At 47.0% G+C, this 25,027-nt stretch overlaps 1 protein-coding gene across 7 annotated transcripts; it reads right to left on the reverse strand.

Annotated features, from left to right (window-relative positions):
* Nucleotides 1–221: 221 nt before the first annotated feature.
* LRRC23 (leucine rich repeat containing 23) lies at nucleotides 222–9,493 on the reverse strand. Of its 7 annotated transcripts, none has more exons than XM_053555509.1 (8): nucleotides 9,387–9,493; nucleotides 8,613–8,750; nucleotides 8,431–8,540; nucleotides 7,725–7,978; nucleotides 5,821–5,951; nucleotides 4,654–4,790; nucleotides 1,031–1,334; nucleotides 222–468 (listed from the first exon to the last, which is right to left on the reverse strand). In XM_053555509.1, the coding sequence occupies exons 2-7, from the start codon at nucleotides 8,736–8,738 to the stop codon at nucleotides 1,058–1,060; spliced, it is 1,035 nt and encodes a 344-aa protein (XP_053411484.1). In that variant the 5' UTR covers nucleotides 8,739–8,750; nucleotides 9,387–9,493; the 3' UTR covers nucleotides 222–468; nucleotides 1,031–1,057. The 7 variants fall into 7 exon arrangements, with proteins under 7 accessions (XP_053411484.1, XP_053411485.1, XP_053411481.1 ...); XM_053555510.1 differs by having other exon boundaries at nucleotides 1,031–1,331; nucleotides 8,613–8,775; nucleotides 9,387–9,485; XM_053555506.1 differs by having other exon boundaries at nucleotides 8,613–8,775; nucleotides 9,387–9,485.
* Nucleotides 9,494–25,027: the final 15,534 nt, after the last annotated feature.

The raw sequence follows: 25,027 nt of genomic DNA on the forward strand, positions 1-25,027 counted from the left end.
TGGGGGAAGCGATGGGGGAGGGTCTGGAGAGACCCAATACCTGTTCCCCAGGCACACACACACACACACCGCACGCACTCATCGCTATGCCCACATCCTGACCCACTCGAGAGTAACAGACGCAGCCTCACCCCAGCAGTCGGGGTCGCGAGGCCCACACTGCTAGTGAAACCCAAGACACAAACTCGGTCAGACACCAGAGTATCAAAACGTCTCTTTATTGGAAAATTTAACTGTCCTAACACCCCAGCCAGCCTTCCCTGAACTCCCAGGGGGCACGCAGGCCCGCTTTCCACCACACCTGGCTGAGGACTGCTCCCTGCCCTGGTTACTGGTACAGAGCCACGGGCCTTAGGCTGTGGATGAATGTCTAGATTTGTGGCAAAAGAAAGCATCCTTTATCTCCTGGGTCTGAGTGCAGTGGCCCCTCACTGGAACTGATCAGGTTTAGGGACCAACATCTTTGATCTGGAAAAAGAGTGCAGAAGTAAAGTCTCTGCCCCCATCTGAAGTGCCCAGCTGCTAAGCTCATCTCAGTCTCTAGAATTCTGCCTCACCCTGCCTTCCTTTATTCCCCCCACCCTGTGACCTGTTATTTTTAGCTTCAGATTTTTAGTGCAGGATTTTCCTCTTTGCCTTCTCTCCTAGGCCCAGCTGCATTCCTCAAACACCACCAACTGCCTCCATCCCCCACAACCCCACCATGCACCCAGACATGTCTGTCCTTTCCTAGCAGGTTTCAGTCTATGTGTAACCCCTACCAACCCCTCTCCCTGCCACCCCAATTCTTTTCCCTTACTCTTCTAGCCTCCTAATATATCTCCTAAGCCTTTTCTCAGCTCTTCCCAGGACCCTCTGGTTACTCTCCTCACCTTGACACTCCCTGACTCCTAACCCTGGTCTTTCCAAGGTTCTCTTTGCTTTAGCCTTTCCTCATTCTCCTCCTCCCACATCAATTTGCTCTCTTGCCGCTTCTCCACCCTGCCCAGCCCTTGGCCTCCTCTGACTGCCTCCCTGCTGGCTCCCTTACTAGCTTTGGAGGCCAGAAGAACTGCTGCTACATCAGTGCCTGGTCCAGTTCCAGGTCATGCTCAGGCTCAGCCTCCTGCTCCTGGTCTTCTTTCAGCCTCTGACGGATCTCACTGGCTTCAGCCCGCTCCTCCTCCTCAAAGTAGTCCTTGTCCAGGCGTTCAAGCTGTGCCATCTGCACAAGGGCCTCCTGGCGGTAGTCACTCTCATCTGTGATTGGGTTGTCCAACAGCACCAAGGCTCGCAGCTTGGGCAGGTCCCGAAGCTTGGCCAGCTCCCCCAGGTCTGTCACCATGTTGCCCCTGCTGGGTCAGTCAACAGGGTTCACCCAGGAAAAATGGGCTTTGGTGGGCAGGCACAGTGGCTTATGCCTGGAATCCTAGCACTCTGGGAGGCTGAGGCAGGTGGATCGCCTGAGCTCTTGGAAGACCAGTCTGAGCAAGAGTGAGACCCCTGTCTCTACTAAAAATAGAAAAATTAGATGTGTGTCATGGTGGGCACCTGTAGTTCCAACTACTTGGAAGGCTGGGACAAGAGGATCACATAAGTCCAAGAGTCTGAGGTTGTTGTAAGCTATAATGATGCCAAGGCAATTTACCCAAGTGACAGAGTAAGACTCTGTCAGAAAGAAAGAAAGAGAGAGAGAGAAAGAGAGAGAGAGAAAGAGAGAGAGAGAGAGAGAAAGAAAGAAAGAGAGAGAGAGAGAGAGAGAGAGAGAGAGAAAGAAAGAAAGGGCTTTGGTTGCCAGCCTCTAGGAATGGGTCTTCTGAAGCCATTCTGCCACTGGGTTTCAGATTCCCCACAAACACTGCAGTAAGTTCTGGCCTGCCAAGTGTTGCCAGATTTGCTGCAAAGGTGCTGTCCAGCCCCACTCCTGTCCTACTGCTGCCCTTTGAGAAATCTCTAAGTGCCACATTCTACTTTAAAATCTGTTTGTTTATCCTTTTGGAACAGCAAAGCTAGTCCACAACCCTGGCCTATAGTTGGAGGGGAGAGAACGAATCTAATAGAGGTTAAACAGGGGTCCTCAAACTTTTTAAACAGGGAGCCAGTTCACTGTCCCTCGGGCCATTGGAGGGCCAGACTATAGTTTAAAAAAAAAAAAAACTATGAACAAATTCCTATGCACACTGCACATATTTTTTTTTTTTTTTTGAGACAGAGCCTCAAGCTGTCACCCTGGGTAGAGTGCTGTGGCGTCACAGCTCACAGCAACCTCCAACTCCTGGGCTCAAGCGAGTCTCCTGCCTCCGCCTCCCAAGTAGCTGGAACTACAGGCGCCCTCCACTACGTCCAGCTATTTTTTGGGTGCAGCCGTCATTGTTGTTTGGCGGGTCCGGGCTGGATTCGAACCTGCCAGCTCAGATTTATGTGGCTGGCGCCTTAGCCGCTTGAGCCACAGGCACCGTGCCACACTGCACATATCCTATTTTGAAGTAAAAAAACAAAATGGGAACAAGTACAATCACACTGCCACATATGGCCCGCAGGCTGTAGTTTGAGGACCCCTGAAGGACCTAGGTCAGTAGAGAAGGAACTGGGATCTGAGTATAGGTTCAGGGGGCTGCATGCTACGTTGGAACTCCCCAGAGCAAAGAATCTATAGCTAAGGATGGGTTGGGGCCTTCCAGCCTAAATTGTCATCTCCTAATAGGCCTTATTGCATGATAGTCTGTATTTATTTATTTATCTGATACAGAGTCTCACTCTGTCACCCTGGGTAGAGTACCATGGCATTATAGCTCATAGCAACCTCAAACTCTTGGCTCAGCCTCCTGAGTAGCTGGAACTATAGGTATATGCCACTCTGCCTGGCTTATTTTCATTATTTTCATGATCTTGTATTCAAGCCTTTCTTTCTCCTTTCTCTTCTGCTTTCTCATCCTCTTCATCTTCTTCTTCTTCTTCTTCTTCTTCTTTTTTTTCCTTGAGATAGGGTCTCAATCTGTCACCCAGGGTAGAGTGCAGTAGCTAGGACTACAAGTACATGTACCATGCCCAGCTAACTTTGTCTTCAAGCCTTTAGGAAATCCTATTTAAATGTTTGGCCTTATCTCAATGGACATGCTAAGCCTCATGCAGTGTTTCCTACCTGGAGCACTACAGGCATTTTGTACTGTACTGTCCTGAGCATTGCAAGATATTTAGCATCTCTAGCCCAGAAGTACCTCCCAGTCATTGAAATAACACCTTCCTCCGAGATATGCCCTACTTACTTCCAAACATCCCTAGTTCATAGGCCCTGGAAAGGGGCCATTACTAGACCATTAGCAGGAAAATGACACATATACACATCCCATTGGATCAATGCAAGCCAGCAGAGCTTTTTCTTTTCTTTCTTTCTTTCTTTTTTTTTTTAGAGATGGGGTCTTATCTCCCAGGATAGAATGCAGTCATGCAGTCATAGCTCACTGCAGCCTATGACTTCTGGCCTCAAGCAGTCCTTCCACCTCAGCTTCCTGAATTGCAGGATTATAGACACAAACCACCTAGACACATGCCCCACCTGGAGATTTTCTTTCAAATACTCTTTCTCCCCAAATATGAGTACATCTTATGTTTTCTATCAGTAAGGGGCAGGGATGTCCCTTATAGGTGGGGCTCAAGGGAAGAGAGGTAGGAAATAAGAAAGGGAATTGGGGCCCAGGGGATGGAGAGGCAGTAGAAATTTATAAAAGGATAGGGCCAGGAAAAGAGTTGGAGCCAGACTATGAGCCCCTGAAGAACAAGGACTACCCTGTTTCCCCGAAAATAAGACAGTGTCTTATATTAAGGTGTGACCAAAAATGTGCTAGGTCTTATTTTCAGGGGATGTCTTATCTTTCCTGTGAGTCTTCTTTTCGGAGGATGTTTTATTTTGGGGGAAACAGGGTATCTCTAATTCCTTTTAGTGTTCCCAAAACACAGAACAAGGCCTGGCACATAGCACATTCTTTTTTTTTTTTTTTTTTTTGAGACAGAATCTGACTTTGTCGTCCTGGGTACAGTTCTGTGGTATCACAGCTCATAGCAACCTCAAACTCTTGGGCTCAATGATTCTCTTGCCTCAGCTTCCCAAGTAGCTGGGACCACAGGTGCCTGCCACAACACCCAGCTAAATAGCACACTCTTTTTTTTTTTTTTGACAGAGTCTCACTATGTCACCCTCAATAGAGTGCTATAACATCACAGCTCACAGCAACCTCAAACTCTTGGGCTTATGTGATTCTCTTGCCTCAGCCTTCCAAGTAGCTGGCAGTATAGGTACCCACCACAACACCCAGCTATTTTTTTGTTGTAGTTGTCATTGTTGTTTGGCAGGCCCTGGCTGGGTTCGAACCCGCCAGCTCCAGTGTACGTGGCTGGCGTCCTAGCGGCTGAGCTACAGGTGCCAAGCCAGCACATTCTTAATAATTGTGAATTAAATAAGGAGTCAAAAGGTCACAACTATAATGGTCTTAATGTTGCTATTAGGACTGAATGCAGAAGAAAGTGAGGAAAGCAGGAGTAAGGATCAGGAGGGAGGGTAGGGTAAGGATCTAGCTGTGAGCTAGGACAGGAGAATTGGACCGGAGAGGAACACAGGCTGAAAGGCTGTTCCTGGTCAGTGGTAGGGATAAGGTAGGTCTTGGAGGGAGTGCATACCTCAGGTTGAGGTACTGCAGTGATTGCATTTTCCCAGAGAAGCCACTCAGAGTTTCAATCTGGTTGTCTCGAAGATGCAAAGTGGTGAGACCAGTCAGTTCCTCCAAGCCTTCCACCTTCTTCAGCAAGTTCTGGGCCTGAACCCCAAGATAGTAGATTGATTTGAGAGAGGAGATCAGGGACAGGGAAGGAAGAGAAGTCCGAAAGAAATGAAGCAAAAGAGGGAATCAAAGAGGTAGAGAGGGAGGGGTAGAGAAGGGGAATGAGGTTAAGTAGAGATGCATACAGTAGGAGGGGTCCAACCTTTTTCTTTTCTGCTCCACATTGATAAAATAAGAGTTGTCTTGGGTCACACACTAAATACACAAACACTAATGAAAGCTGAGGAGCAAAAAAAAAAAAAAAAACCAAAACAAGATCCATGCATACTTTTTGCAATATCTGACACCACAGCTAAGCAAAACAGTCTTCAAATAATCAGCATGTGGTCTGCAAGCTGCAGACCCCAGAAATAGAGAGTAAAGAAGTCCAGGAGAAGCTACCATCCCAAAGAAAAGTTAACAGTGGCCCCCTGTTGCTTTAACACACCCCCAGACCCCCGGAGCCCCTCTGGTCCGCTGACAAGTGTAATCAGCACCATCTTGGAATGATGATGTTCAAATATCCAAAAACTAAATATTTTAGTGGCCTCCTTAGTTTGATGTCTGTACCTCAACTATAGCACATTTTGCTGCTACTTGTATCAGAGTGAATTATCTCCGTATTATCTACACAGTACATATTAGCAGACCTGGTAGGTGGTAAGCACTGTATCTATTTAACTTGGCATTGCCACAGCATCTGACACCAAGTAAGGGCTCAATAAGTGATACCAGTTGTCATAATGATGATGAAGAACTGGCAGAGGTGCTAAAGCAAAGGGCAACATAGAAATGGCTTATAATAGGGAGAAGAATGGGTAACAGGAGGGATGAGGAAGGGGAAGAGAAGGTAGGTGGATTATTAACATTGGGCAGAGACCTTGTGTTTGTGAAGGGCAGAGAACTCACACTCTGAAGGACAGGTGAAAGAATCCATCTCTTGGTAGCTGAGCCTACTAGAAACCAGGTATACTGACCCCAGGATAGTGCCCTGTTCCCTGCACCACCCTATGACCCAGTGAGCTACCAGGTAGAGGTTCTTCAGCTTAGGGAGGTTGATTCCTGTGGTGCTTTCCAGCTGGTTCCCCCGAAGCTCCAATGTATGCAGGCTGATCAGCTTCTGGGGATCAAGACCTGTCACATGGTGGATGCGGTTCCCTGGAGAGAAGGAGTGTGGCAAGAGCTCAAAGGGACACTTTATTTATTTATTTATTTTTATTTATTTTTTTTGAGGCAGTCTCACTATGTCGCCCTTGGTAGAATGCCATGGTGTCACAGCTCAATCTCAAACTCTTGGGCTTAAGCAATTATCTTGTCTCAGCCTCCCAAGTAGCTGGGACTGTAAGTGCACACCACAACACCTGGCTATTTTGTTGCTGTTGTTGTTGTTGTCATTGTTGTTGTTGTTGTTTAGCAGGCCTGGGCTGGGTTTGAACCTGCCAGCCCCGATGTATGTGGCTGGTACCCTAACCGCTGAGCTATAGGCACCAAGCCCAAAGGGCCACTTTAAATGCTTAGCATTAGAGGCTGAATTTTCAGAACCTCTGAATCATCCTTTCTCTATAGTGCAGGATAGATAGTGAGGAAGAGAGCTCCAGACTTCACGCCACTGGGGCCCTGGGGCAAATGGTCTGCTAGTCCAAGGACCTCATGGACATGTCTCCCTAAGCCTTTGAGGAGCTAACGAAGAGTGCCCAGGCAATCTACATGTCTAACTCCCTCCCAGTAAGTAATCTTACTGATGCTTGTCCTAACCAACCTATTTGAAATTGCTACCTGTGTCCCTCATCCCCCTTACCCTGTTCTACTCTTTCATAGTACTTCCTTTTAACATACTACCCTGTTTCCCCGAAAATAAGACAGTGTCTTATTTTAAGGTGTGCTCCCAAAGATGCGCTAGGTCTTATTTTCAGGGGACGTCTTATCTTTCCTGTAAGTAGGTCTTATTTTCGGAGGATGTCTTATTTTCGGGGAAACAGGGTATATACATTTACTTACTTATTATGTTCATTGTGAATTGTATGTCTCCCCCAGCTAGAATGTAAACTACAAGAAAACAGGCATTTTCTTTATTTTGGTCATTGCTATATCTCCAGCATGTAGAACTGTCAAAATGAATGTCAAAATCAATCATAATAACTATCTGAATTAAATGAACACAGATTGCTGTGTGCTATAGCCAAGGACCACACTGTCCACTTCTTTCTTTTTTTGAGACAGAGTCTCACTATGTCCCCCTCGGTAGAGTACCATGGCATCACAGTTCACAGCAACCTCAAACTCTTGGGCTTAAGCAATTCTCTGGCCTCAGCCTCCCAAGTAGCTGAGACCACAGGTGCCCACCACAATGCCTGGCTATTTATTTTATTTTATTTTTTTCACAGTTTTTGGCTGGGGCTGGGTTTGATCCCACCACCTCTGGTATATGGGGCCGGCGCCCTACTCTTTGAGCCACAGGCACCACCCGATGCCTGGCTATTTTTTTGTCGCAGTTGTCATTGTTGTTTAGCAGGCCTGGGATGGGTTTGAACCCGCTAGGCTGGGTGTATGTGGCCAGTGCCCTACCCACTGAGCTATGGGTGCCACACACTGTCTACTTTTGTTGGCCTCAGGCTAGGAAGAAAAGAATCTTATGTAGCCTACAATAATGACCCACATTTTTTATTCTTTGGAAACAAGAGCTTTGCTCTGTCATCCAGGCTAGAGTGCAGTGGTATCATCACAGCTCACTGCAACCTCAAACTCATAGGCCCAAATTATCCTCCTGCCTCTGCCTCCTGAGCAGCTGGAACCATGGGTGTACACCACCACCCTTGATTAATTTTTCTATTTTTTGCTCAGGCTGGTCTTGAACTCCTGACCTTGTGTGATCTTCCTCCCTCAGCCTCCCAGAGGTGTCGTGAGCCACCACACCTGGCCCTAAGAACCCACCTTTGAGATCCAGGCTTCCCAGACGAGGATGAAAAATGCCCTCAGTGTCAGTGATCTGGTTATAGGCAAAACTGGCAATCTGCAAGTAGGGCAGTTCATTCAACCGGGCAGTCCGCAGCCGATTGCCATCAGCCTTCAGCCAGAGCAGGTGGGTTAGGCCATTAAGTGGAGACAGGTCTGTCAAGTGGTTCTCAGAAACATCCACATAGCGCAGATGGATGTAGGAGCGCAGCAAGTAGATGTCTGTCAGCTCCCTAGGAGATGGCAGAGGGAAGAAGAACCAGGGTTAGGGCTAAGAAACCCAGCAAGAACTAGCAGAGGTGCTAAAGCAAATGGGCAACACAGAGATGACTTATAATGGGGAGAAAAATGGGTAACAGTTGGGAAGGTTGAGGAGGGGGAAGAGAAGGTAGGTGGGTCATTAACAGTGAGAAGAGACCTTGTGTTTGTGAAGGGCAGAAAACCCACACTCTGAAGGACAAGTGAAAGAATTCAGCAAGAATCTTCCCCCGTAGTCTATCTCCAATTCCTCAGATCAGCTCTGATACAGAAAGTCTTAGAGGTCCTGGAAAATAAACTGTATCCTTCCCTTCCCACTGGGATGAGAGTGGTCCAAACTGTCACACAAAATTCCCAAGAATGAGAATAGGAAAGAAGATGGGGACCCAGAGTCTCACAGTCTTCATCGGATCCCCCAGAAACACACCTCTCTTTAATCTCCAGCTTCACATAAGCATGAGCCAGTCCATTGCCCGTCTTACAAAGCAAAGAAAGCCCTTCCTTCATCATATCCTCCGTGAGGGGGGTGGGCAGCCACTGCAGAAGGAAGTGGAGTAAGGCATCCCCTCCTGGCCAGTCCTGACCCTCTCTCCCTCTCCCAGCTCTCACCTCCTCAGAAAATTCTTCTCCCTCTTTCCTGTCATCTTCCCACTCCTCTGTCTCCTTCTCATCATCGTCTTTTTCAGAATCATCCTGGTCTGGCTCAAACTCATCCAGATCATCGTCATCTGACATCTTTTCTCCTGCCTGAAGATCAAGCTCAGTCCTTGTCCTAAGAAATAAGCTTCCTCAGCTCCCACCAACCTGTGACTCCCTCACCTTCAGTGGGGGGTGCCCCCCCATGACTCCCACCTCCCGTCCTCCTGACTCCCAACCTCCACTTCCTACTTTCCCCCCAGGACCATCCCCTCTTCAGGATGCCTTCCCACAGCTTTCTGTGCTTCAGAGTGACTCCAACTGTACTCCAGCAGCCCAGTCTCCCTGCTTCCTGGGCTTCCCTCTACCCAGTTCTTCCCACCCACACTCCTTAAGCCACCTTCTCCAATCTCCCCTACCAAATCTTTTTCTCCTCCCTCTCCCTTCCATCCCTAACCCCTGTTCCACTTATTTCTTCTCTCACTGAGCCCTATCTCTCTGGCCCCTTTGGAACACCAGCCTGACCCACAGTCTCCAACCCTCTCACCCAATCCCCCTTCACGACAGGGGGCAGGCTCTGGTTCTGCTCAACTAGAAGCAGTTGAGGAGAGGATGTTGGTCCTGAGAGGGACGGGATGTTTCAGAAGAAAGGCAATGGGGGAAGGGTAGTGTACTGCTGCTATGGCAACGGGAGTGGAGCCCTTGGCTACGACGCTAGCGGCGGTTGAGAGAAGAGCCCGGACTAACTCTGAAGGCCAATCCGCCACGGACAGCGGTGGATCAGCAGTTGCCCGGTTACGAGGCCGATTTCCCAATCCCAGGAACCCGACAGAGGCGCTGAGATGGCTTCTGAGCCTTGATCAGTGAAGGACGTAAACCAAGGGGCTGAGCTGACAGGGGAGCTGGGGAGGGAGGCGGGGCTAGTCGTTCCACCTGCGAGGCCTTAAAGGGACCCGGCATTTTCAATGCAAAGGTGGCATGAATTCCCAGGAAACCCATCCCCACAAGCAAAGGGAGGAGCAGTCGCAGGGACAAGCAAGAAAGACCAAGATAAGCAGTCTTGTTCTCCCGCTTATAGGCCCTGTCTATTAGTTATTCCTCAGGTAGACTACTGAAAGGTAGCTTGGTAGATGGAAGGAGCCTACGCAATTTATCTTTTTTTTTTTTAATTCCTCAAATTACATCCTAGTGAAAACCCCAGGTATCTTAAAATCTGCCTTAGAGTCTTGGCAGATCTGCAGTTTACTAGCAACTTACCTAAGACCCCACTTTCTCATCTGTAAAAGAAGCTTAACTATACCAACTGACAGGGATCCAGTATGAGTTAACCTGGACTGGTCGGATCAAACGTTTTAGAGAATAGAAAGGGAGGAAAAATCCAACATCTGCCTACTAAAATACTCCTGATCCAGTACTCTGATGATCACTCTTATATCAGCGATCAACAAGTACAGACATAGCCAAACCCGGGCATTCGGTGTTAAAGGAGATGAAAGACAGGTTGAGAAGCAGCAAATATTTCTGGAAGTTTGTGCCAGACGTTGCCTCAAAGGTCTTTAAAAGAGATATTTAAGCCAGCTCCATAGCTCATACCTGTAATACTAGTACTGTGGGAGGCCAAGGAGGGTGGATTGCTTGAATTCAGAAATTTGAGACCAGCCTGAGCAACAGCCAGACCCTGTCTCTACTAAAAAATAGAAAAATTAGCCCGGTGTTGTGATGGGCACCTGTAGTTCCAGCCATTTGGGAGGCTGAGACAAGAGGATGGCTTGAACTCAAGAGTTTGAGGTTGTTGGGAGCTACACCACTGCACTCTATCCAGGGCAAGTGAGTGAGACTTTGTTTCAAAACAAACCCCACAAAAGTGATATTTAATCTCCACAACATTCAGATATTTAAAACAAGGAAACTGAGGCTTAGTGAATATTTGTGGCACAATTCCTGCCTGGGGAAAGAGGGATATTGCCAGTCTTTTGTCTTGTTTTTTGTTTGTTTGTTTGTTTTTTTCAGTTTTTGGCCGGGGCTGGGTTTGAACCCGCCACCTCCGGCATATGGGACCGGCGCCCTACTCCTTGAGCCACAGGCGCTGCCCAGAGCATTAAGCTGTTGCCCTGGGTAGAGTGCTGTTACATCACAGCTCACAGCAACCTCCAACTCTTGGGCTCAAGTGATTCTCTTGCCTCAGCCTCCCAAGTAGCTGGGACTACAGGTGACCACCACAACGCCCGGCTATTTTTTGGTTGTAGTTGTCATTGTTTGGCAGGCCTGGGCTGAATTCGAACCCACCAGCTCTGGTGTATGTGGCTGGCACCTTAGCTGTTTGAGCTACAGGTTCTGAACCATGCAGTTCTGCTTTATTTTATGAGTTTTTTTTTTTTTTCCTTTTTTTGAGACAAAGACTCACTCAGTTGCCCTGGGTAGAGTGCCCTGGAATCATAGCACATGGCAACCTCAAACTCCTGGGCTCAAGAGCTGCTCTTGGGCAGAGCCTGTGGCTCAACGGAGTAGGGCACCAGCCCCCTATGCCAGATGTGGCGGTTCAAACCCAGCCCCAGCCAAAAACTGCAAAAAAAAAACAGAGCTGCTCTTGCCTCAGCCTCCTGAATAGCTTGAACTACAAGTGCCCACCACTGTACCTGGCTAGTTTTTCTAGTTGTAGTAAAGAAGGGGATCTCACTCTTGCTCAGGCTGGTCTCAAACTCCTGAGCTCATGCAATCCAGGTGCCTCAGCCTTCCACAGTGTTAAGATTACTGACAGGATTGGGGGTGGTGGTTATTGTTGTTGTTGTTGTTGTTTTATTTTATTTATTTATGTTTTTTTTGAGACAGAGTCTCACTATGTCACCCTTGGTAGAGTGCTATGGCATCATAACTCACAGCAACCTCAAACTCTTGGGCTTAAGTGATTCTCTTGCCTCAGCCTCCCAAGTAGCTGAAACTAAAGGCACCCGCCACGACGTCCAGCTATTTTTTGTTGCAGTTGTCATTGTTCTTTTAGCTGGCCTGGCCTTGGTGTATGTGGCCAATGCCGTTAACCACTGTGCTACGGGTGCCCAGCCTCCCAGCTATTTTTAGAGACAAGGTCTCGATCTGGCTCTGGCTGGTCTCGAACCTGTGAACTCAGTCAATCCACCCACCTTGGCCTTCTGGAGTGCTAGGATTACAGGCATGAGCCACTGTGCCCGGATATATATGTATATATATAAATTTTTAAAAAACAAAAATGTAATTGGGTGGCACCTGTGGCTCAGTGGGTAGGGCACCGGCCCCATATACCGAGGGTGGTGGGTTCAAACCCAGCCCTAGCCAAACCGCAAGAAAAAAAAATAGCTGGCAGACACTGTAGTCCCAGCTACTTGGGACAATGAATGAATACTGTTTATCAACTGCCTTATTTTTTGGAGACAGGGTCTCAATGTGTCCCTCAGGCTGGGGTGCAGTGATAGGATCATAGCTCACTGAGCTCAAGCAATCCTCTTACCTCGGCCTCCCTAGTAGCTAGGACCACAGGCAGACACCACTATGCCCAGCTGGCCAGCTGGCCAGCTGCCCAGCTAATTCTTCTTATTTTTCGTAGAGACAGCATCACTCAACGTTGTCCAGGCCAGTCTCCTACTCTTGTCCTCAAGCAATCCTCCTGTCTTGGCCTCCCAAAATGCTGGAATTATAAGCATGAATCACTATGTTCACCTTAATTTTTTTTTTTGAGACAGAGCCTCAAGCTGTCGCCCTGGGTAGAGTGCCATTGCATCACAGCTCACAGCAACCTTCAACTCCTGGGTTCAAGTGATTCTCCTGCCTCCGTCCTCCCAAGTGGCTGGGACTACAGGCTCCGACCACAACACCCAGCTATTTTTTGGTTGCAGCCATCACTGTTGTTTGGTGGGCCCGGGCTGGATTCGAACCAGCTAGCTCAGGTGTATGTGGCTGGCGCCTTAGCCGCTTGAGCCACAGGCGCCGAGCCCCTAATTTTTTATTATTGATATTTTTGACAGACAAATCATAACTGTATACATTTATGAGGTCCAATGTGATCTTTTTAAGATATTAATTTTTTCTGTAATCCCAGAAATCTGGGAGGCCGAGGCAGGTCGATCACCTGAGTTCACGAGTTGGAGACCAGTGAGAACCAGTCTCTAAAAAATAGCAGGCAGGTAGGCGGTGCCTGTGGCTCAGTGAGTAGAACACGGGCCCCATATACTGAAGGTAGCTGGTTCGAACCCGGCCCCCGCCAAACTGCAACAAAAAAATAGCCAGGTGTGTGGTGGGCACCTGTAGTCCCAGCCCAAGAGCTGGAGGTTGCTGTTAGCTGTGACGCCATGGCACTCTACCAAAGGCCACAAAGTGAGACTCTGTCTCTAAAAGAAAAAAAAAAAATAGCAGGCGTGGTACGGCACCTGTAGCACAGTGGTTACGGCTGGCCACATACACGGCTGGCCACATACACGGAGGATGGCGGCTTCATACTCGGCCTGGGCCAACTAAAAAACAATGACAACTACAACAAAAAAATAGCTGGGCGTTGTGGCAGGCACCTGTAGTCCCAGTTACTTGGGAGGCTGAGGCAAGACAATCGCTTAAGCCCAAGAGTTTGAGGTTGCTGTAAGCTGTAATGCCACACCACTCTACCGAGGGTGACATAGTGCAACTCTGTCTCAAAAAAAAAAATAATAATAATCAATAAATAAATAAATAAAATAGCAGGCGTAGTGACAGGAGCCTCTAGTCCCAGCTACTTCAGAGGCTCAGGCAAAATAATTGCTTGAGGCTCAATGCTTTGTAGCTCAAGTAGCTAAGGCGCCAGCCACATACACCAGAGCTGGCGGGTTCGAATCCAACCCGAGCCTGCCGAACGACAATGACAACTACAACCAAAAAATAGCTGGGTGTTGTGGCAGGCACCTATAGTCCCAGCTACTTGGGAGGCTGAGGCAAAAGAATCCCTTAAGCCCAGGAGTTGGAGGTTGCTGTGAGCTGTGATGCCACAGCACTCTACCCAGGGTGACAGCTTGAGGCTCTGTCTCAAAAAAAAAGAATTGCTTGAGCCCAGGAGTTTGAGGTTACTGTAAGATATGATGCCATGGCACTCTACTGGGGTCAACAAAAAAAGAATTTAATTTTTAAAATTGATTTGTAGGCAGCACCCGTAGCTCAGTGGTTTGGGGGCTAGCCACATACACCCAGGCTGGTGGGTTCAAGCCCGGCCTGGGCCAGCTAAACAGCAATGACAACTGCAACAAAAAAAATAGCTAGGCATTGTGGCAGGCACCTGTAGTCCCAGCTACTTGGGAGACTAAGGCAAGAGAATCGCTTAAGCCCAAGAGTTTGAGGTTGCTGTGAGCTATGAAACCACCGCACTCTACTGAGGGCAACATAGTGAGACTGTCTCAAAAAATAAATAAATAGGGTGGTGCCTGTGGCTCAGTTAATAGAACGCAGGCCCCATATGCTGAGGGTGGTGGTTTGAACCCAGCCCCGGCCAAACTGCAACAAAAAATGGCTGGGTGGGCTCAGCGCCTGTGGCTCAAGTGGCTAAGGCGCCAGACACATATACCTGAGTTGGTGGGTTCGAATCCAGCCCAGGTCCGCCAAACAACAATGACAGTTGCAACCAAAAAAATAGTGTTGTGGTGGGACCTGTAGTCCTAGCTACTTGGGAGGCAGAGGCAGGAGAATCATTTGAGCCCAGGAGTTGGAGGTTGCTGTGAGCTGTGATGCCACAGCACTCTAACCAGGACGACAGCTTGAGGCTCTGTCTCAAAAAAAAAAGGCCGGATGTTGTGGCGGGTGCCTGTGGTTCCAGCTACTTGGGAGGCTGAGGCAAGAGAATCACCTAAGCCCAGGGGTTGGAGGTTGCCTTAAGCTATAATGCCATGGCACTCTACCAAGGGCGATAAAGTGAGACTCTGTGTCTAAAAACATAATAAATAATATAAATAAATAAATAAATAAAATTGATTTGTAGGCAGTCTTCATAATTTGGATTCGGATCCTGTGACAGAAACTGCCAATTGCCTACCTAATATTCATTGTTATTCTTCTTCCAAACAATTATGGGGTTTTGTTTTGTTTGTTTGTTTCTTTTTTCTTTTGTTTTCTATTTTTTTTAGAGATGAGGTCTGGCTATGTTGCCTAGACAGTGTTCAACTCCCAGTCTCGAGCAACACTCTTGCCTAAAGCCTCCAGAGTAGCTGGCATTACAGCCATGAGCCACCCCACTAAGCTAACAACTATTTTTGAATAGCTTTATTAACTTACAATTCACATACCATAAAATTCATACTTTTTTTTTTTTTTGAGACAGAGTGTCACTTTGTCGCCTTCAGTAGAGTGCCATGGAGTCATAGCTCACAAACAACCTCAAACTCCTGAGCTCAATTCTCTTGCCTCAGCCTCCCAAATAGCTAGGACTACAGGCGCCCACCACAATGCTTAGCTATTTTTAGAGATGGGGTCTCACTCTTGCTCAGGCTGGTCTTGAACCCGTGAGCTCAGGCAATCCACCCACCTTGGCCTCCCAGAGTACTAGGAAAATTCACCCATTTAAAATGTACATTTTGGGCAGCGCCTGTGGCTCAGTGAGTAGTGCTCCGGCCCCATATACCAAGGGCGACAGGTTCAAACCCAGGCCCAGCCAAACTGCAACAAAAAAATAACTGGGCATTATGGCGGGCACCTGTAGTCCCCGCTGCTCTGGAGGGTGAGGCAAGAGAATCGCATAAGCCCAAGAGCTGGAGGTTGCTGTGAACCGTGTGACACCACAGCATTCTACAGAGGGCAGTAAAGTGAGACTCTGTCTCTACAAAAAAATAAAATAAATAATAAATAAAATAAAATGTATAGTTCAAGGCTCAGCACCTGTAGCTCAAGCCGCCACATCCACCGGAGCTGGTGGGTTTGAATCCAGCCCAGGTCTGCCAAAGAACAATGAGAACTACAACAAAAAAATAGCCAGGTGTTGTGGCAACCGCCTGTAGTCCCAGCTTCTTGGGAAGCTGAAGCAAGAGAATCTCTTAAGCCCAAAAGTTGGAGGTTGCTGTCAGCTGTGATGCCATGACACTCTACCCACTCTACCCAGGGTGACAGCTTGAGACTCTGTCTCAAAAAATAAAATAAAATAAAATAAAAATAAAAAAATAAAATGTACAGTTCAATGGTTTTTAGTGCAATCAGAGTTATGCAGCCACAACTCTGATTCAGCACTATCCCGTGTTTTATTAACTCAAATGAAACTGTGAACCCCTTAGTCATCACCTCTCAATAACTCATGCACCTTGGCCCTAGGCAGCCACTACTCAGCCACTACTCTAATTTCTGTCTATAGATTTACCTTTTCTAGGGCAGGCATGGTGGTTCATGCCTGTAATCCTAGCACTCTGGGTGGCCGAGGTGGGTGGATTGCCTGAGCTCAGGAGTTAGAGACCAACCTGAGCAAGAGTGATACCCTGTCTCTAAAAATAACCAGACGTTGTAGTGGGCTCCTATAGTCCCACCTACTTGGGAGGCTGAGGCAAGAGGATCACATGAGCCCAAAAGTTTGAGGTTGCTGTGAGCTATGATGCTACAGCACTCAACTCAGGGCAGAAAGTGAGGCTACATCTCAAAAAAAAAGGCAGTGCCTGTGGCTCAAAGGGGTAGGGCACTGGCCCCATATGCCAGAGGTGGTGGGTTCAAACCCAGCCCTGGCCAAAAACTGCAAAAAAAAGAGAAAAGATTTGCCTTTTCTGTACATTTGACATGAATGGATCATATTTCTCTGTTACTGGCTTCTTTCACTGAGCATGTTTTCAAGGTTGATCCATGTTGTAGCATGCATCAGTACTTCATCTCTTTTTATTGTTGACCAATGTTCTATTGTATGGACATACCACATGTTATTTATTTATTCATTCATCAGTTGATGGACATTTGGCTTGTTTCCATTTTTTGGCTATTATGAATAATGCTGCTATCAACATACATATACAAGTTTTTGTGTGGCCATATGTTATTTCTTTTTTCTTTCTTCTTTCTTTTTTTGAGACAGAGTCTGAAGCTGTCTGCCTGGGTAGAGTGCCATGGCATCACAGCTCACAGCAACCTCCAACTCCTGGGCTCAAGTGATTCTCCTGCCTCCATCCTCCCAAGTAGCTGGGACTACAGGTGCCCACCACAACGCCTGGCTATTTTTTGGTTGCAGCCATCATTGTTGTTTGGCGGGCCGAGCTGGATTCGAACCCGCCAGCTCAGGTGTATGTGGCTGGCACCATAGCCACTGAGCCACAGGCGCCGAGCCGGCCATATATTATTTCTATTGGTTATATATCTAGGAGTAGAATTGGTGGACCATATGATAACTCTATATTTAACCCTTTGAGGAACTACCACACTCTTTTCTAAGGCAGTTGTACCATCTATATTTCTACTAGCAGTGTTTGGAGATTCCTATTTCTCCATATCCTCTCCCATACTTATTATCTTTTGATTATAGCCATCCTACTTGGGTGTCAAGCAGTATATCACTGTGATTTTTTTTCTTTTTTGAGACAGAGACTCAAGCTGTCACCCTGGGTAGAGTGCCATGGCATCACAGCTCGCAGCAACCTCTAACTCCTGGGCTCAAGCAAGTCTCCTGCATCTGCCTCCCAAGTAGCTGGGACTACAGGCGCTTGCCACAATGCCCGGCTATTTTTTTTTTCCTTAGTTGCAGCCGTTGTTGTTGTTTGGTGGGCCGGGCTGGATTCCAACCTGACAGCTCAGGTATATGTGGCTGGTGCCTTAGCTGCTTGAGTCACAGACGCTGAACCTATCACTATGATTTTGATTTGCATTTCTCATTTCCTTGATGGCTAAAGATACTAAACATCTTTTTTGTTTTTTCAGGAGGCAAGATCTTGCTTTATTGCTCAGGCTGAAGTACAGTGTACCATTATCGTAGCTCACTACAACCTCAAACTCCTGAAGTCAAGCAATCCTCCCACCTCAGCTTCCTAGAGTGCTAGGATTATAGGCATGAACCACTTCACCTGGCCCTTTTTTCTTTTCTTTCTTTCTTACTTTCTTTTTTTTTTTTTTTTTGAGACAGGATCTCACTGTTTTGCTCAGGTTAGAGTGCAGTAGCACCATCATAACTCGCTGCAACCTCCAGTACCTGGGTGCAAGTTGTCTTCCTGCTCAGCCTTCCAAGCAGCTGTACAGGCACACACCACCATACTCTGCTATATATATATTTTTTGTTTGTTTGTTTGTTTGTTTTAGAGACAGAGTCTCACTTTGTCACCCTTGGTAGAGTGCTATGGTGTCACAGCTCACAGCAACCTCCAGCTCTTGGGCTTAGGCAATTCTCTTGCCTTAGCCTCCCAAGTAGCTGGGACTACAGGTGCCTGCCGCAAGGCCTGGCTATTTTTTTGTTGCAATTTGGCCGGGGCCGGGTTTTGGCACCCTACTCACTGAGCCACAGGGGCCGCCCCCATCTTTCATCTTTTAATGTGCTTGTTAACCACTGGTATATCTTCTTTAGGAAAATATTTATTCAGGTCCTTTTTGATTTTGTTTTTGTTTTTTGAGACAGAGTTTTACTCTGTCTCCCTGAGTAGAGTGCTGGGACATCATAACTCAGAGCAACCTCAAACTCTTGCGCTTAAGAGATCCTCTTGCCTCAGCCTCCCAAGTAGCTGGGACTAAAGGCGCCCGCCATAATGCCTGGCTTGTGTTTGACATTTGTTTTTACTAAAGATGGAGTCTTGGGGCCCGGCACCCTTAGCTCAGTCAGTAGGGTGGCCAGACACATACACCGAGGCTGGCGGGTTCAAACACAGCCTGGGCCTGACTAACAACAACAACAACTAAAACCAAAACATAGCCAGGCGTTGTGGAGGGCACCTGTAGTCCCAGCTACTTGGAGGCTAAGGCAAGAGAATTGCTTAAGCCTAAGAGTTTGAGGTTGCTGTGAGCTGTGACCCAACAGCACTCTACCGAGGGTGACATAGTGAGACTCTGTCTCAAAAACAAATAAACAAACAACAACAAAAAAAAAGATGGAGTCTTGCTCTTGCTCAGGCTGGTCTGAAACTTGTGAGCTTAGGCAATTCATTGGCCTTGCCCTCCCAGAGTGCTAGGATTACAGGTGAGAGCCACTGTACCCAGCCCCAGATTATTTATTTATTTATTTATTTATAGACAGAGTCTCACTTTGTTGCCCTCAATAGAGAGCCATGGTGTCACAGCTCACAGCAACCTCGAACCTGGGCTTAAGCGATTCTCTTGCCTCAGCCTCCCAAGTAACTGGAACTACAGGCAGCCTGCCACAATACCCAGCTATTTTTTTGTTGTTGTTGTAGTTGTAATAGTTGTTTAGCAGGCCCGGGCCAGGTTTGAACCCACCAGCCCTCGTGCATGTGGCTGGCACCCTAATCATTGAGCTATAGGTGCTGAACCCCAGATTCTTTATTTTTATTTATTTATTTATTTTTCTTTGAGACAGAGTCTCACTATGTCACTCTTGGTAGACTGCCATGGCATCACAGCTTAGAGCAACCTGAAACTCTTGGGCTCAAGTGATTCTCTTGCCTCCGCCTCCCATGTAGTTGGGACTACAGGAGCCCGCCACAACACCCTGTTATTTTTTGTTGCAGTTGTCATTGTTCATTAGCTGGCTTGGTCCGGGTTCGAACCCACCAACTTGGGTGTATGTGGCTGACACCGTAACCATTGTGCTAAGGGCGCTGAGCCAGATTCTTTATTTTATTCTTTTTTTTTTGAGACACAGCCTCAAGCTGTCTTCCTGGGTAGAGTGCTGTGGTATCAGCAACCTCCAACTCCTGGGCTCAAGCCATTCTCCTGCCCCTGCCTCCCAAGTAGCTGGGACTACAGGCACCTGCCACAATGCCTGGCTATTTTTTTTGGTTTCAGCCATCATTGTTGTTTGGCAGGCTGGGCTGGATTCAAACCCGCCAGCTCCGGTGTATGTGGGTGGCGCCTTAGCTGCTTGAGCCACAGGCGCCAAGCCCAGATTCTTTATTTTTAAATTTAGATTATTTGTTGTCTTTTATTGAACTAACTGAACTTTTATATTATTGGGGCAACAATGTGTTCAACTAAAAAATATTTCTCAGCCTCCATATATATATTCCATATATATCTCAATGACATATTAATGAAAATCACTGGGTGAAACTTCCTAAAAGTCCTTTCTCTTCCTCTTTCTTCCTGTCTGAATGAGAAATGTGACAGCTCAAGTTCCAGGATCCACATGGGACTATGAGAGGACCCAGAAAATGTAAACCATATGCTAAGATGCTAGAAAAGTGGAAAGCATCTGGGTTAGCGAGGATGACATGAGGATGTTATACTGTTGTAGACCTCCAAATTCAGGCTTGTGTGAATGCACAGCTAATGCCAAACACTGTCATCAGCACTTGGAAACAGAGAAGGGTTTATTTGATTTGGCCAAAGTGAGAAGATTGACAATCAAAATCTCTCAAATCCATCTTCCTAAGGAATTGAAACAGGCAGCCTTTAAGTAGCTCGGAAATAAAGTAGCAGGGGCAAAGGATGTCTGTGTTGATTTTATTCTCTGATAAGATCTTGAGTAACCAGACTTCTGGGCATCAGGACCTAGTCATAACTTTCTCAAGGGCAGTCACTCCTTTTACAATACAAATTCACAGATTTTCTTCATAACCCTAGAGTTATCTCCTCCTGATTGAAAAAAAAAAAAAAAAAAAGCCAGTATATCAACAGTTAATACTATAAGAACAAGGAATACTGGGCAGGAAGCAAGTGGTTAACATATGCAAGCACACAAAGGCCCAGTCAAATTTTACTTTATTTCAGTCATAAAATGCTGGGATACTAAAATCTCGAGAGGCCCAGCTATAGTACCAACTCTGAACTGTCCATCTCCTTAACCAAAGAAAATTTGGTTACGCCACTGGGTTTTGGGGATCTCTGTTATAGCCAAATGTAATTTTTAACTGATTATAGCATGTACGACAAATTATCTCAAACCGTAGCAGCTTAAAACAACAAATACTTATTATCTTCTGTTGGTCAGAAATCCAAGAGTGTAGCTTAGCTGGGTTGCAGTCAAACAGTTGGCTGGGGCTGCAGTTATCTGAAGGCTTGGCTGGGGCTGGAGGATTTGCTTCCAAGATGGTTCACTCACATGGCTCTTGGCAAGACAGTTCTTTGCCATCTGGGCTTCTCCATAGGGCCTGAGTATCCTCATAACATGGCAGCTGGCTTTCCCCACAGCAAGTGATCTAAGAGAGAAAGAGACCAAGTTACAAGCCATTCTGCTTTAATTTAGTCTCCAAAGTCAGATACCACTACTTTTACTTTGTTCTTCTTTTTTTAATTTATTTCACCCACAGACAGTTCTTTCTCTGTTGCCCAGGCTAGAGTATTGAGGCCTAATCACAGGTCATTGCAACCTCAAACTCAGGAGCTTGAGCAATTTTCCTACCTCAGCCTCCCAAAGTGGTAGGATTACAGCCCTGAGGCACTGTGTCCAACCTATTCTATTCTTTAGAAGCCAATCAATAGACTGGGCATGGTGGCTCATGCCTATAATTCTAGCACTCTGGGAGACCAATGCAAGTGGATTGCTTGAGCTCAGGAGTTTGAGACCAGTCTGAGCAAGAGTGAGAATTTGTCTCTAAAAATAGCCAGGCATTGTGTTGGGCACCTATAGTCCGAGCTACTCGAAAGGCTAAGGCAAGGGGATCGCTTGAGCCCAAGAGTTGAGGTTGCTGTGAGCTGTGATGCCGTGGCACTCTACCAATGGGGACAAAGTAAGATTCTGACAAAAGAGGATGAAAGAAGAAGAAGAAGGCGGCTCTGTCTCTACAAAAAAAAAAAAAGAAAAATTGGCTGGGGTGCCTGGTGTGGTGGCTAACCCCTGTAATCCTAGCACCCTGGGAGGTCAAGGCAAGTGGATTGCCTGAGCTCACAGGTTTGATACCAGCCTGAGCAAGAGCGAGACCCCCGCCCCTAAAACTAGCTGGGCATTGTGACAGGCGCCTGTAGCCCCAGCTACTTGGGAGGCTGAGGCAAGAAGATTGCTTGAACCCAAGAGTTTGAGGTTGCTGTGAGCCAAGATGCCACAGCGCTCTACTGAGGGTGACCAAGTGAGACTCTTTTTCAAAAGAAAAAAAAGTTAGCTGGGCACCTGTAGTCCCAGCTACTTGGGATGCTGAGGCAAGGAGGACTGCATCAGCCCAGGAGTTTGAAGTTGCCCTAAGCTATGATAACACAATGGCACTCTACCTAGGCAATGGAGTGAGACTCTGTCACCAAAAAAAAAAAGAAGCCAGTCATTAAGTCCAGCCCTGCTCAACAGGAAGGGAATTAGACCCACCCTCTGAAGGGAAGAGTATCACAGAATTTGTAGGCATTTTTCTTTCTTTTTTGAGACAGAATCTCACTCTGTCACAGTTAGTAGAGTGCCCAGGCGTCATAGCTCACAGCAACCTCAAACTCTTGGTCTAAGAGATCCTCTTGTTGCAGCCTCCCAGGTAACTGGGACTATAGGCTCCTACAATAATGCCGAGCAAGTTTTTCTTTTTTTTTTCTTTTTTTTTTTTTTTTGAGACAGGAATTTTACTCTGTCACCCTCGATAGAGTGCTGTAGCATCATAGCTCATAGCAACCTCAAAGTCTTGGGCTTAAGCGATTCTCTTGCCTCAGCCTCCCAAGTAGCTGGGACTACAGGCGCCCACCACAACACTTGGCTATTTTTTTTTTTTTTCTTTTTTTGTAGAGACAGAGTCTCACTTTATGGCCCTCAGCAGAGTGCTGTGGCCTCACACAGCTCACAGCAACCTCCAACTCCTGGGCCTAAGCGATTCTCTTGCCTCAGCCTCCCGAGTAGCTGGGACTACAGGCGCCCGCCACAACACCCAGCTATTTTTTGGTTGCAGTTTGGCCGGGGCCGGGTTTGAACCCGCCACCCTCGGTATATGGGGCCGGCGCCCTACCAACTGAGCCACAGGCACCGCCCATTTTTTTTTTTTTTTTTTTTTTGTAGTTGTCATTGTTGTTTAGCAGGCTGGGGCTGGGCTCGAACCCACCAGCCCCAGTGTATGTGGCTGGCACCGAGCCTAGTTTTGCTATTTTTAGTAGAGATGGAGTGTCACTTTTGCTCAGGCTGGTCTCCAACTTCTGAGCTCAAGTAATCCATCTGCCTTGTCCTCCCAGAGTGCTAGGCTTACAGTCCTGAGCCACCATTCGTGGCCTACAGATATATTTTAAAACAACCACATGGATACATTAACTTGTTGTCTTTCATACATGCTGAAAATATTTTCCCAGTTTGTGATTTCACTTTATTTATAGAGTGTTGCCTTACAGAAATCTGACATTTGATATAGTCCAAACTGTCAGTCTCTTCCACAAGGTTTCTAAATTGTGTGTCTGGTTTAGAAAAGCCTTTCTTGGTCCAGGTGTGGTGGCTTAGGCCTGTAATCCCAGAACTCTGAGAGGCCAAGGCAGGAGGATCCCTTGAGCTTAAGAGTTCCAGACAACCCTAAGCAAGAGCAAGACCCTGTCTCTACTAAAAAGAGAAAAATTAGCCAGGCATGGTGGTTGTGTGCCTATAGCTACTCCAGAGGCTGAGGCAGGAGGGTCACTTGAACCCAGGAAATTGAAGTGGCTGTGAGCTAAACTAATGCCACTGCAACAGAGTTAGATACTGTCTCGATAAAAAAAATAAAAATAGCGGGGCACAGTGTGGCTCATGCCTGTAATCCTAGCACTTTGGGAGGCCAAGGCGGGTGGATTGCTCGAGCTCCTGAGTTCGAGACCAGCCTGAACAAAGCAAGACTCTGTCTCTACTAAAAATATAAAAACTGGGTGGCGCCTGTAGCTCAAGCAGCTAAGGTGCTAGCCACATTCACCAGAGCTGGTGGGTTCGAATCCAGCCCAGGCCTGCCAAACAATGACAACTACAACTAAAAAATAGCTGGACATTGTGGTGGGTGCCTGTAGTCCCAGCTACTTGGGAGGCTGAGGCAAGAGAATCTTTTGAGCTCAAGAGCTGGAGGTTGCTGTGAGCTGTGACATCACAGCACTCTACCGAGGGTGACTCTGTCTCAAAAAAAAGAAAACAAAGAAAGAAAGAAAGAAAGAAAAAGAAAAGAAAAAAAGAAAATATTCTCTTGAATATTTTTCTGGTATTAAATTTAATTTTTTAGCCTTTAATCCATCTGGAATAACTTTTGTGTATAGTGTGATGTAGGGATCTAATTTTTTTTGCAGTTTTTGGCCAGGGCTGGGTTTGAACCCACCACCTCTGGCATATGGGGCCAGCGCCCTACTCCTTTGAGCCACAGGCACCACCCTGTTTTGTTTTGTTTGAGACAGAGTCTCTCTTTGTCACCCTCAGTAGAGTGTGATGGCGTCATATCTCACAGCAACCTCGGCCTCTTGGGCTCAAGCAATTCTCTTGCATCAGCCTCCCAAGCAGAGAGCATTGTGCAGCCTGGTACAGTTTCTGGTACATAAGTATTCAGCTAAGTACTTATTACATAAATACTATCAAATGTGCTTTTCTGTTTTTAATTTTTTTTTTTTTTTTGAGCAGAGTCTCACTTGGTCACCCTTGGTAGAGTGCTGTGGCATCTTAGCTGACAGCAACCTCAAACTTGGGTTCAAGCGATCCCCTTGCCTCAGCCTCCCAAGTAGCTGGGACTACAGGTGCCCACCAGAACATCTGGCTATTTTTTAGAGACAAGGTCTCGCACTGGCTCAGGCTGTTCTTTAACCTGTGAGCTCAGGCAATCCACCCACCTTGGCCTCGCAAGTGCTGGGATTGCAGGTGTGAGCCACTGTGCCCAGCCTGCTTTTATTTTTTTCTTTACCCAGAGTCTCACTTTGTTGCCTGGTAGCTCACAGCAACCTCAAACTCCTGGGTTCAAGTGATCCTTCTGCCTCAACCTCCTATGTCGCTGGAACTACAGGTGCCAGCCACAACACCTGACTAAGGCTGGTCTCCAACTCCTGAGCAAAGGGATCTTCCTGCCTCAGTTTCCCAGGGTGCTAGGATTATAGGAAAGTGTTTTGTAAAAGTAACCAAGGGTGCAAGTACCCTGGCTCATGCCTATTATTCCAGCACTTTTTTGGTTTGTTTGTTTGCTTTTGTTTTTTTTCCGAAACAGAGTCTTACTATGTCGCCCTCAGTAGAGTGCCATGGCGACACAGCTCTTAGCAATCTCCAGCTCTTGAGCTTAAGCGATTCTCTTGCCTCAGCCTCCCAAGTAACTGGGACTTACGGGCGCCCATCACAACGCCTGCCTATTTTTTTGTTGCAGTTGTTTTTTTTGTCATAGTTGTTTAGCTGGCCCAGGCCAGGCTTGAACCACCAGCCTCAGTTATGTGGCAGGCACCTACTCACTGAGCTACAGGCACCA

The sequence above is a fragment of the Nycticebus coucang genome, chromosome 12 (genome assembly GCF_027406575.1).
Source record: "Nycticebus coucang isolate mNycCou1 chromosome 12, mNycCou1.pri, whole genome shotgun sequence".
Taxonomy (NCBI): Eukaryota; Metazoa; Chordata; class Mammalia; order Primates; family Lorisidae; genus Nycticebus; species Nycticebus coucang.

Bases quoted from the DNA above. Each gene is read 5' to 3' on its own strand.
- LRRC23 (XM_053555509.1), bottom strand. From the start codon at position 8,738: ATGTCAGATGACGATGATCTGGATGAGTTTGAGCCAGACCAGGATGAT. The intron at 8,541-8,612 runs GTGAGAGCTGGG...TTCCTTCTGCAG, and splicing joins GAGAAGAATTTTCTGAGGAG to TGGCTGCCCACCCCCCTCAC. The intron at 1,335-4,653 runs GTATGCACTCCC...TGACTGACCCAG, and splicing joins CTGCAGTACCTCAACCTGAG to CAGGGGCAACATGGTGACAG.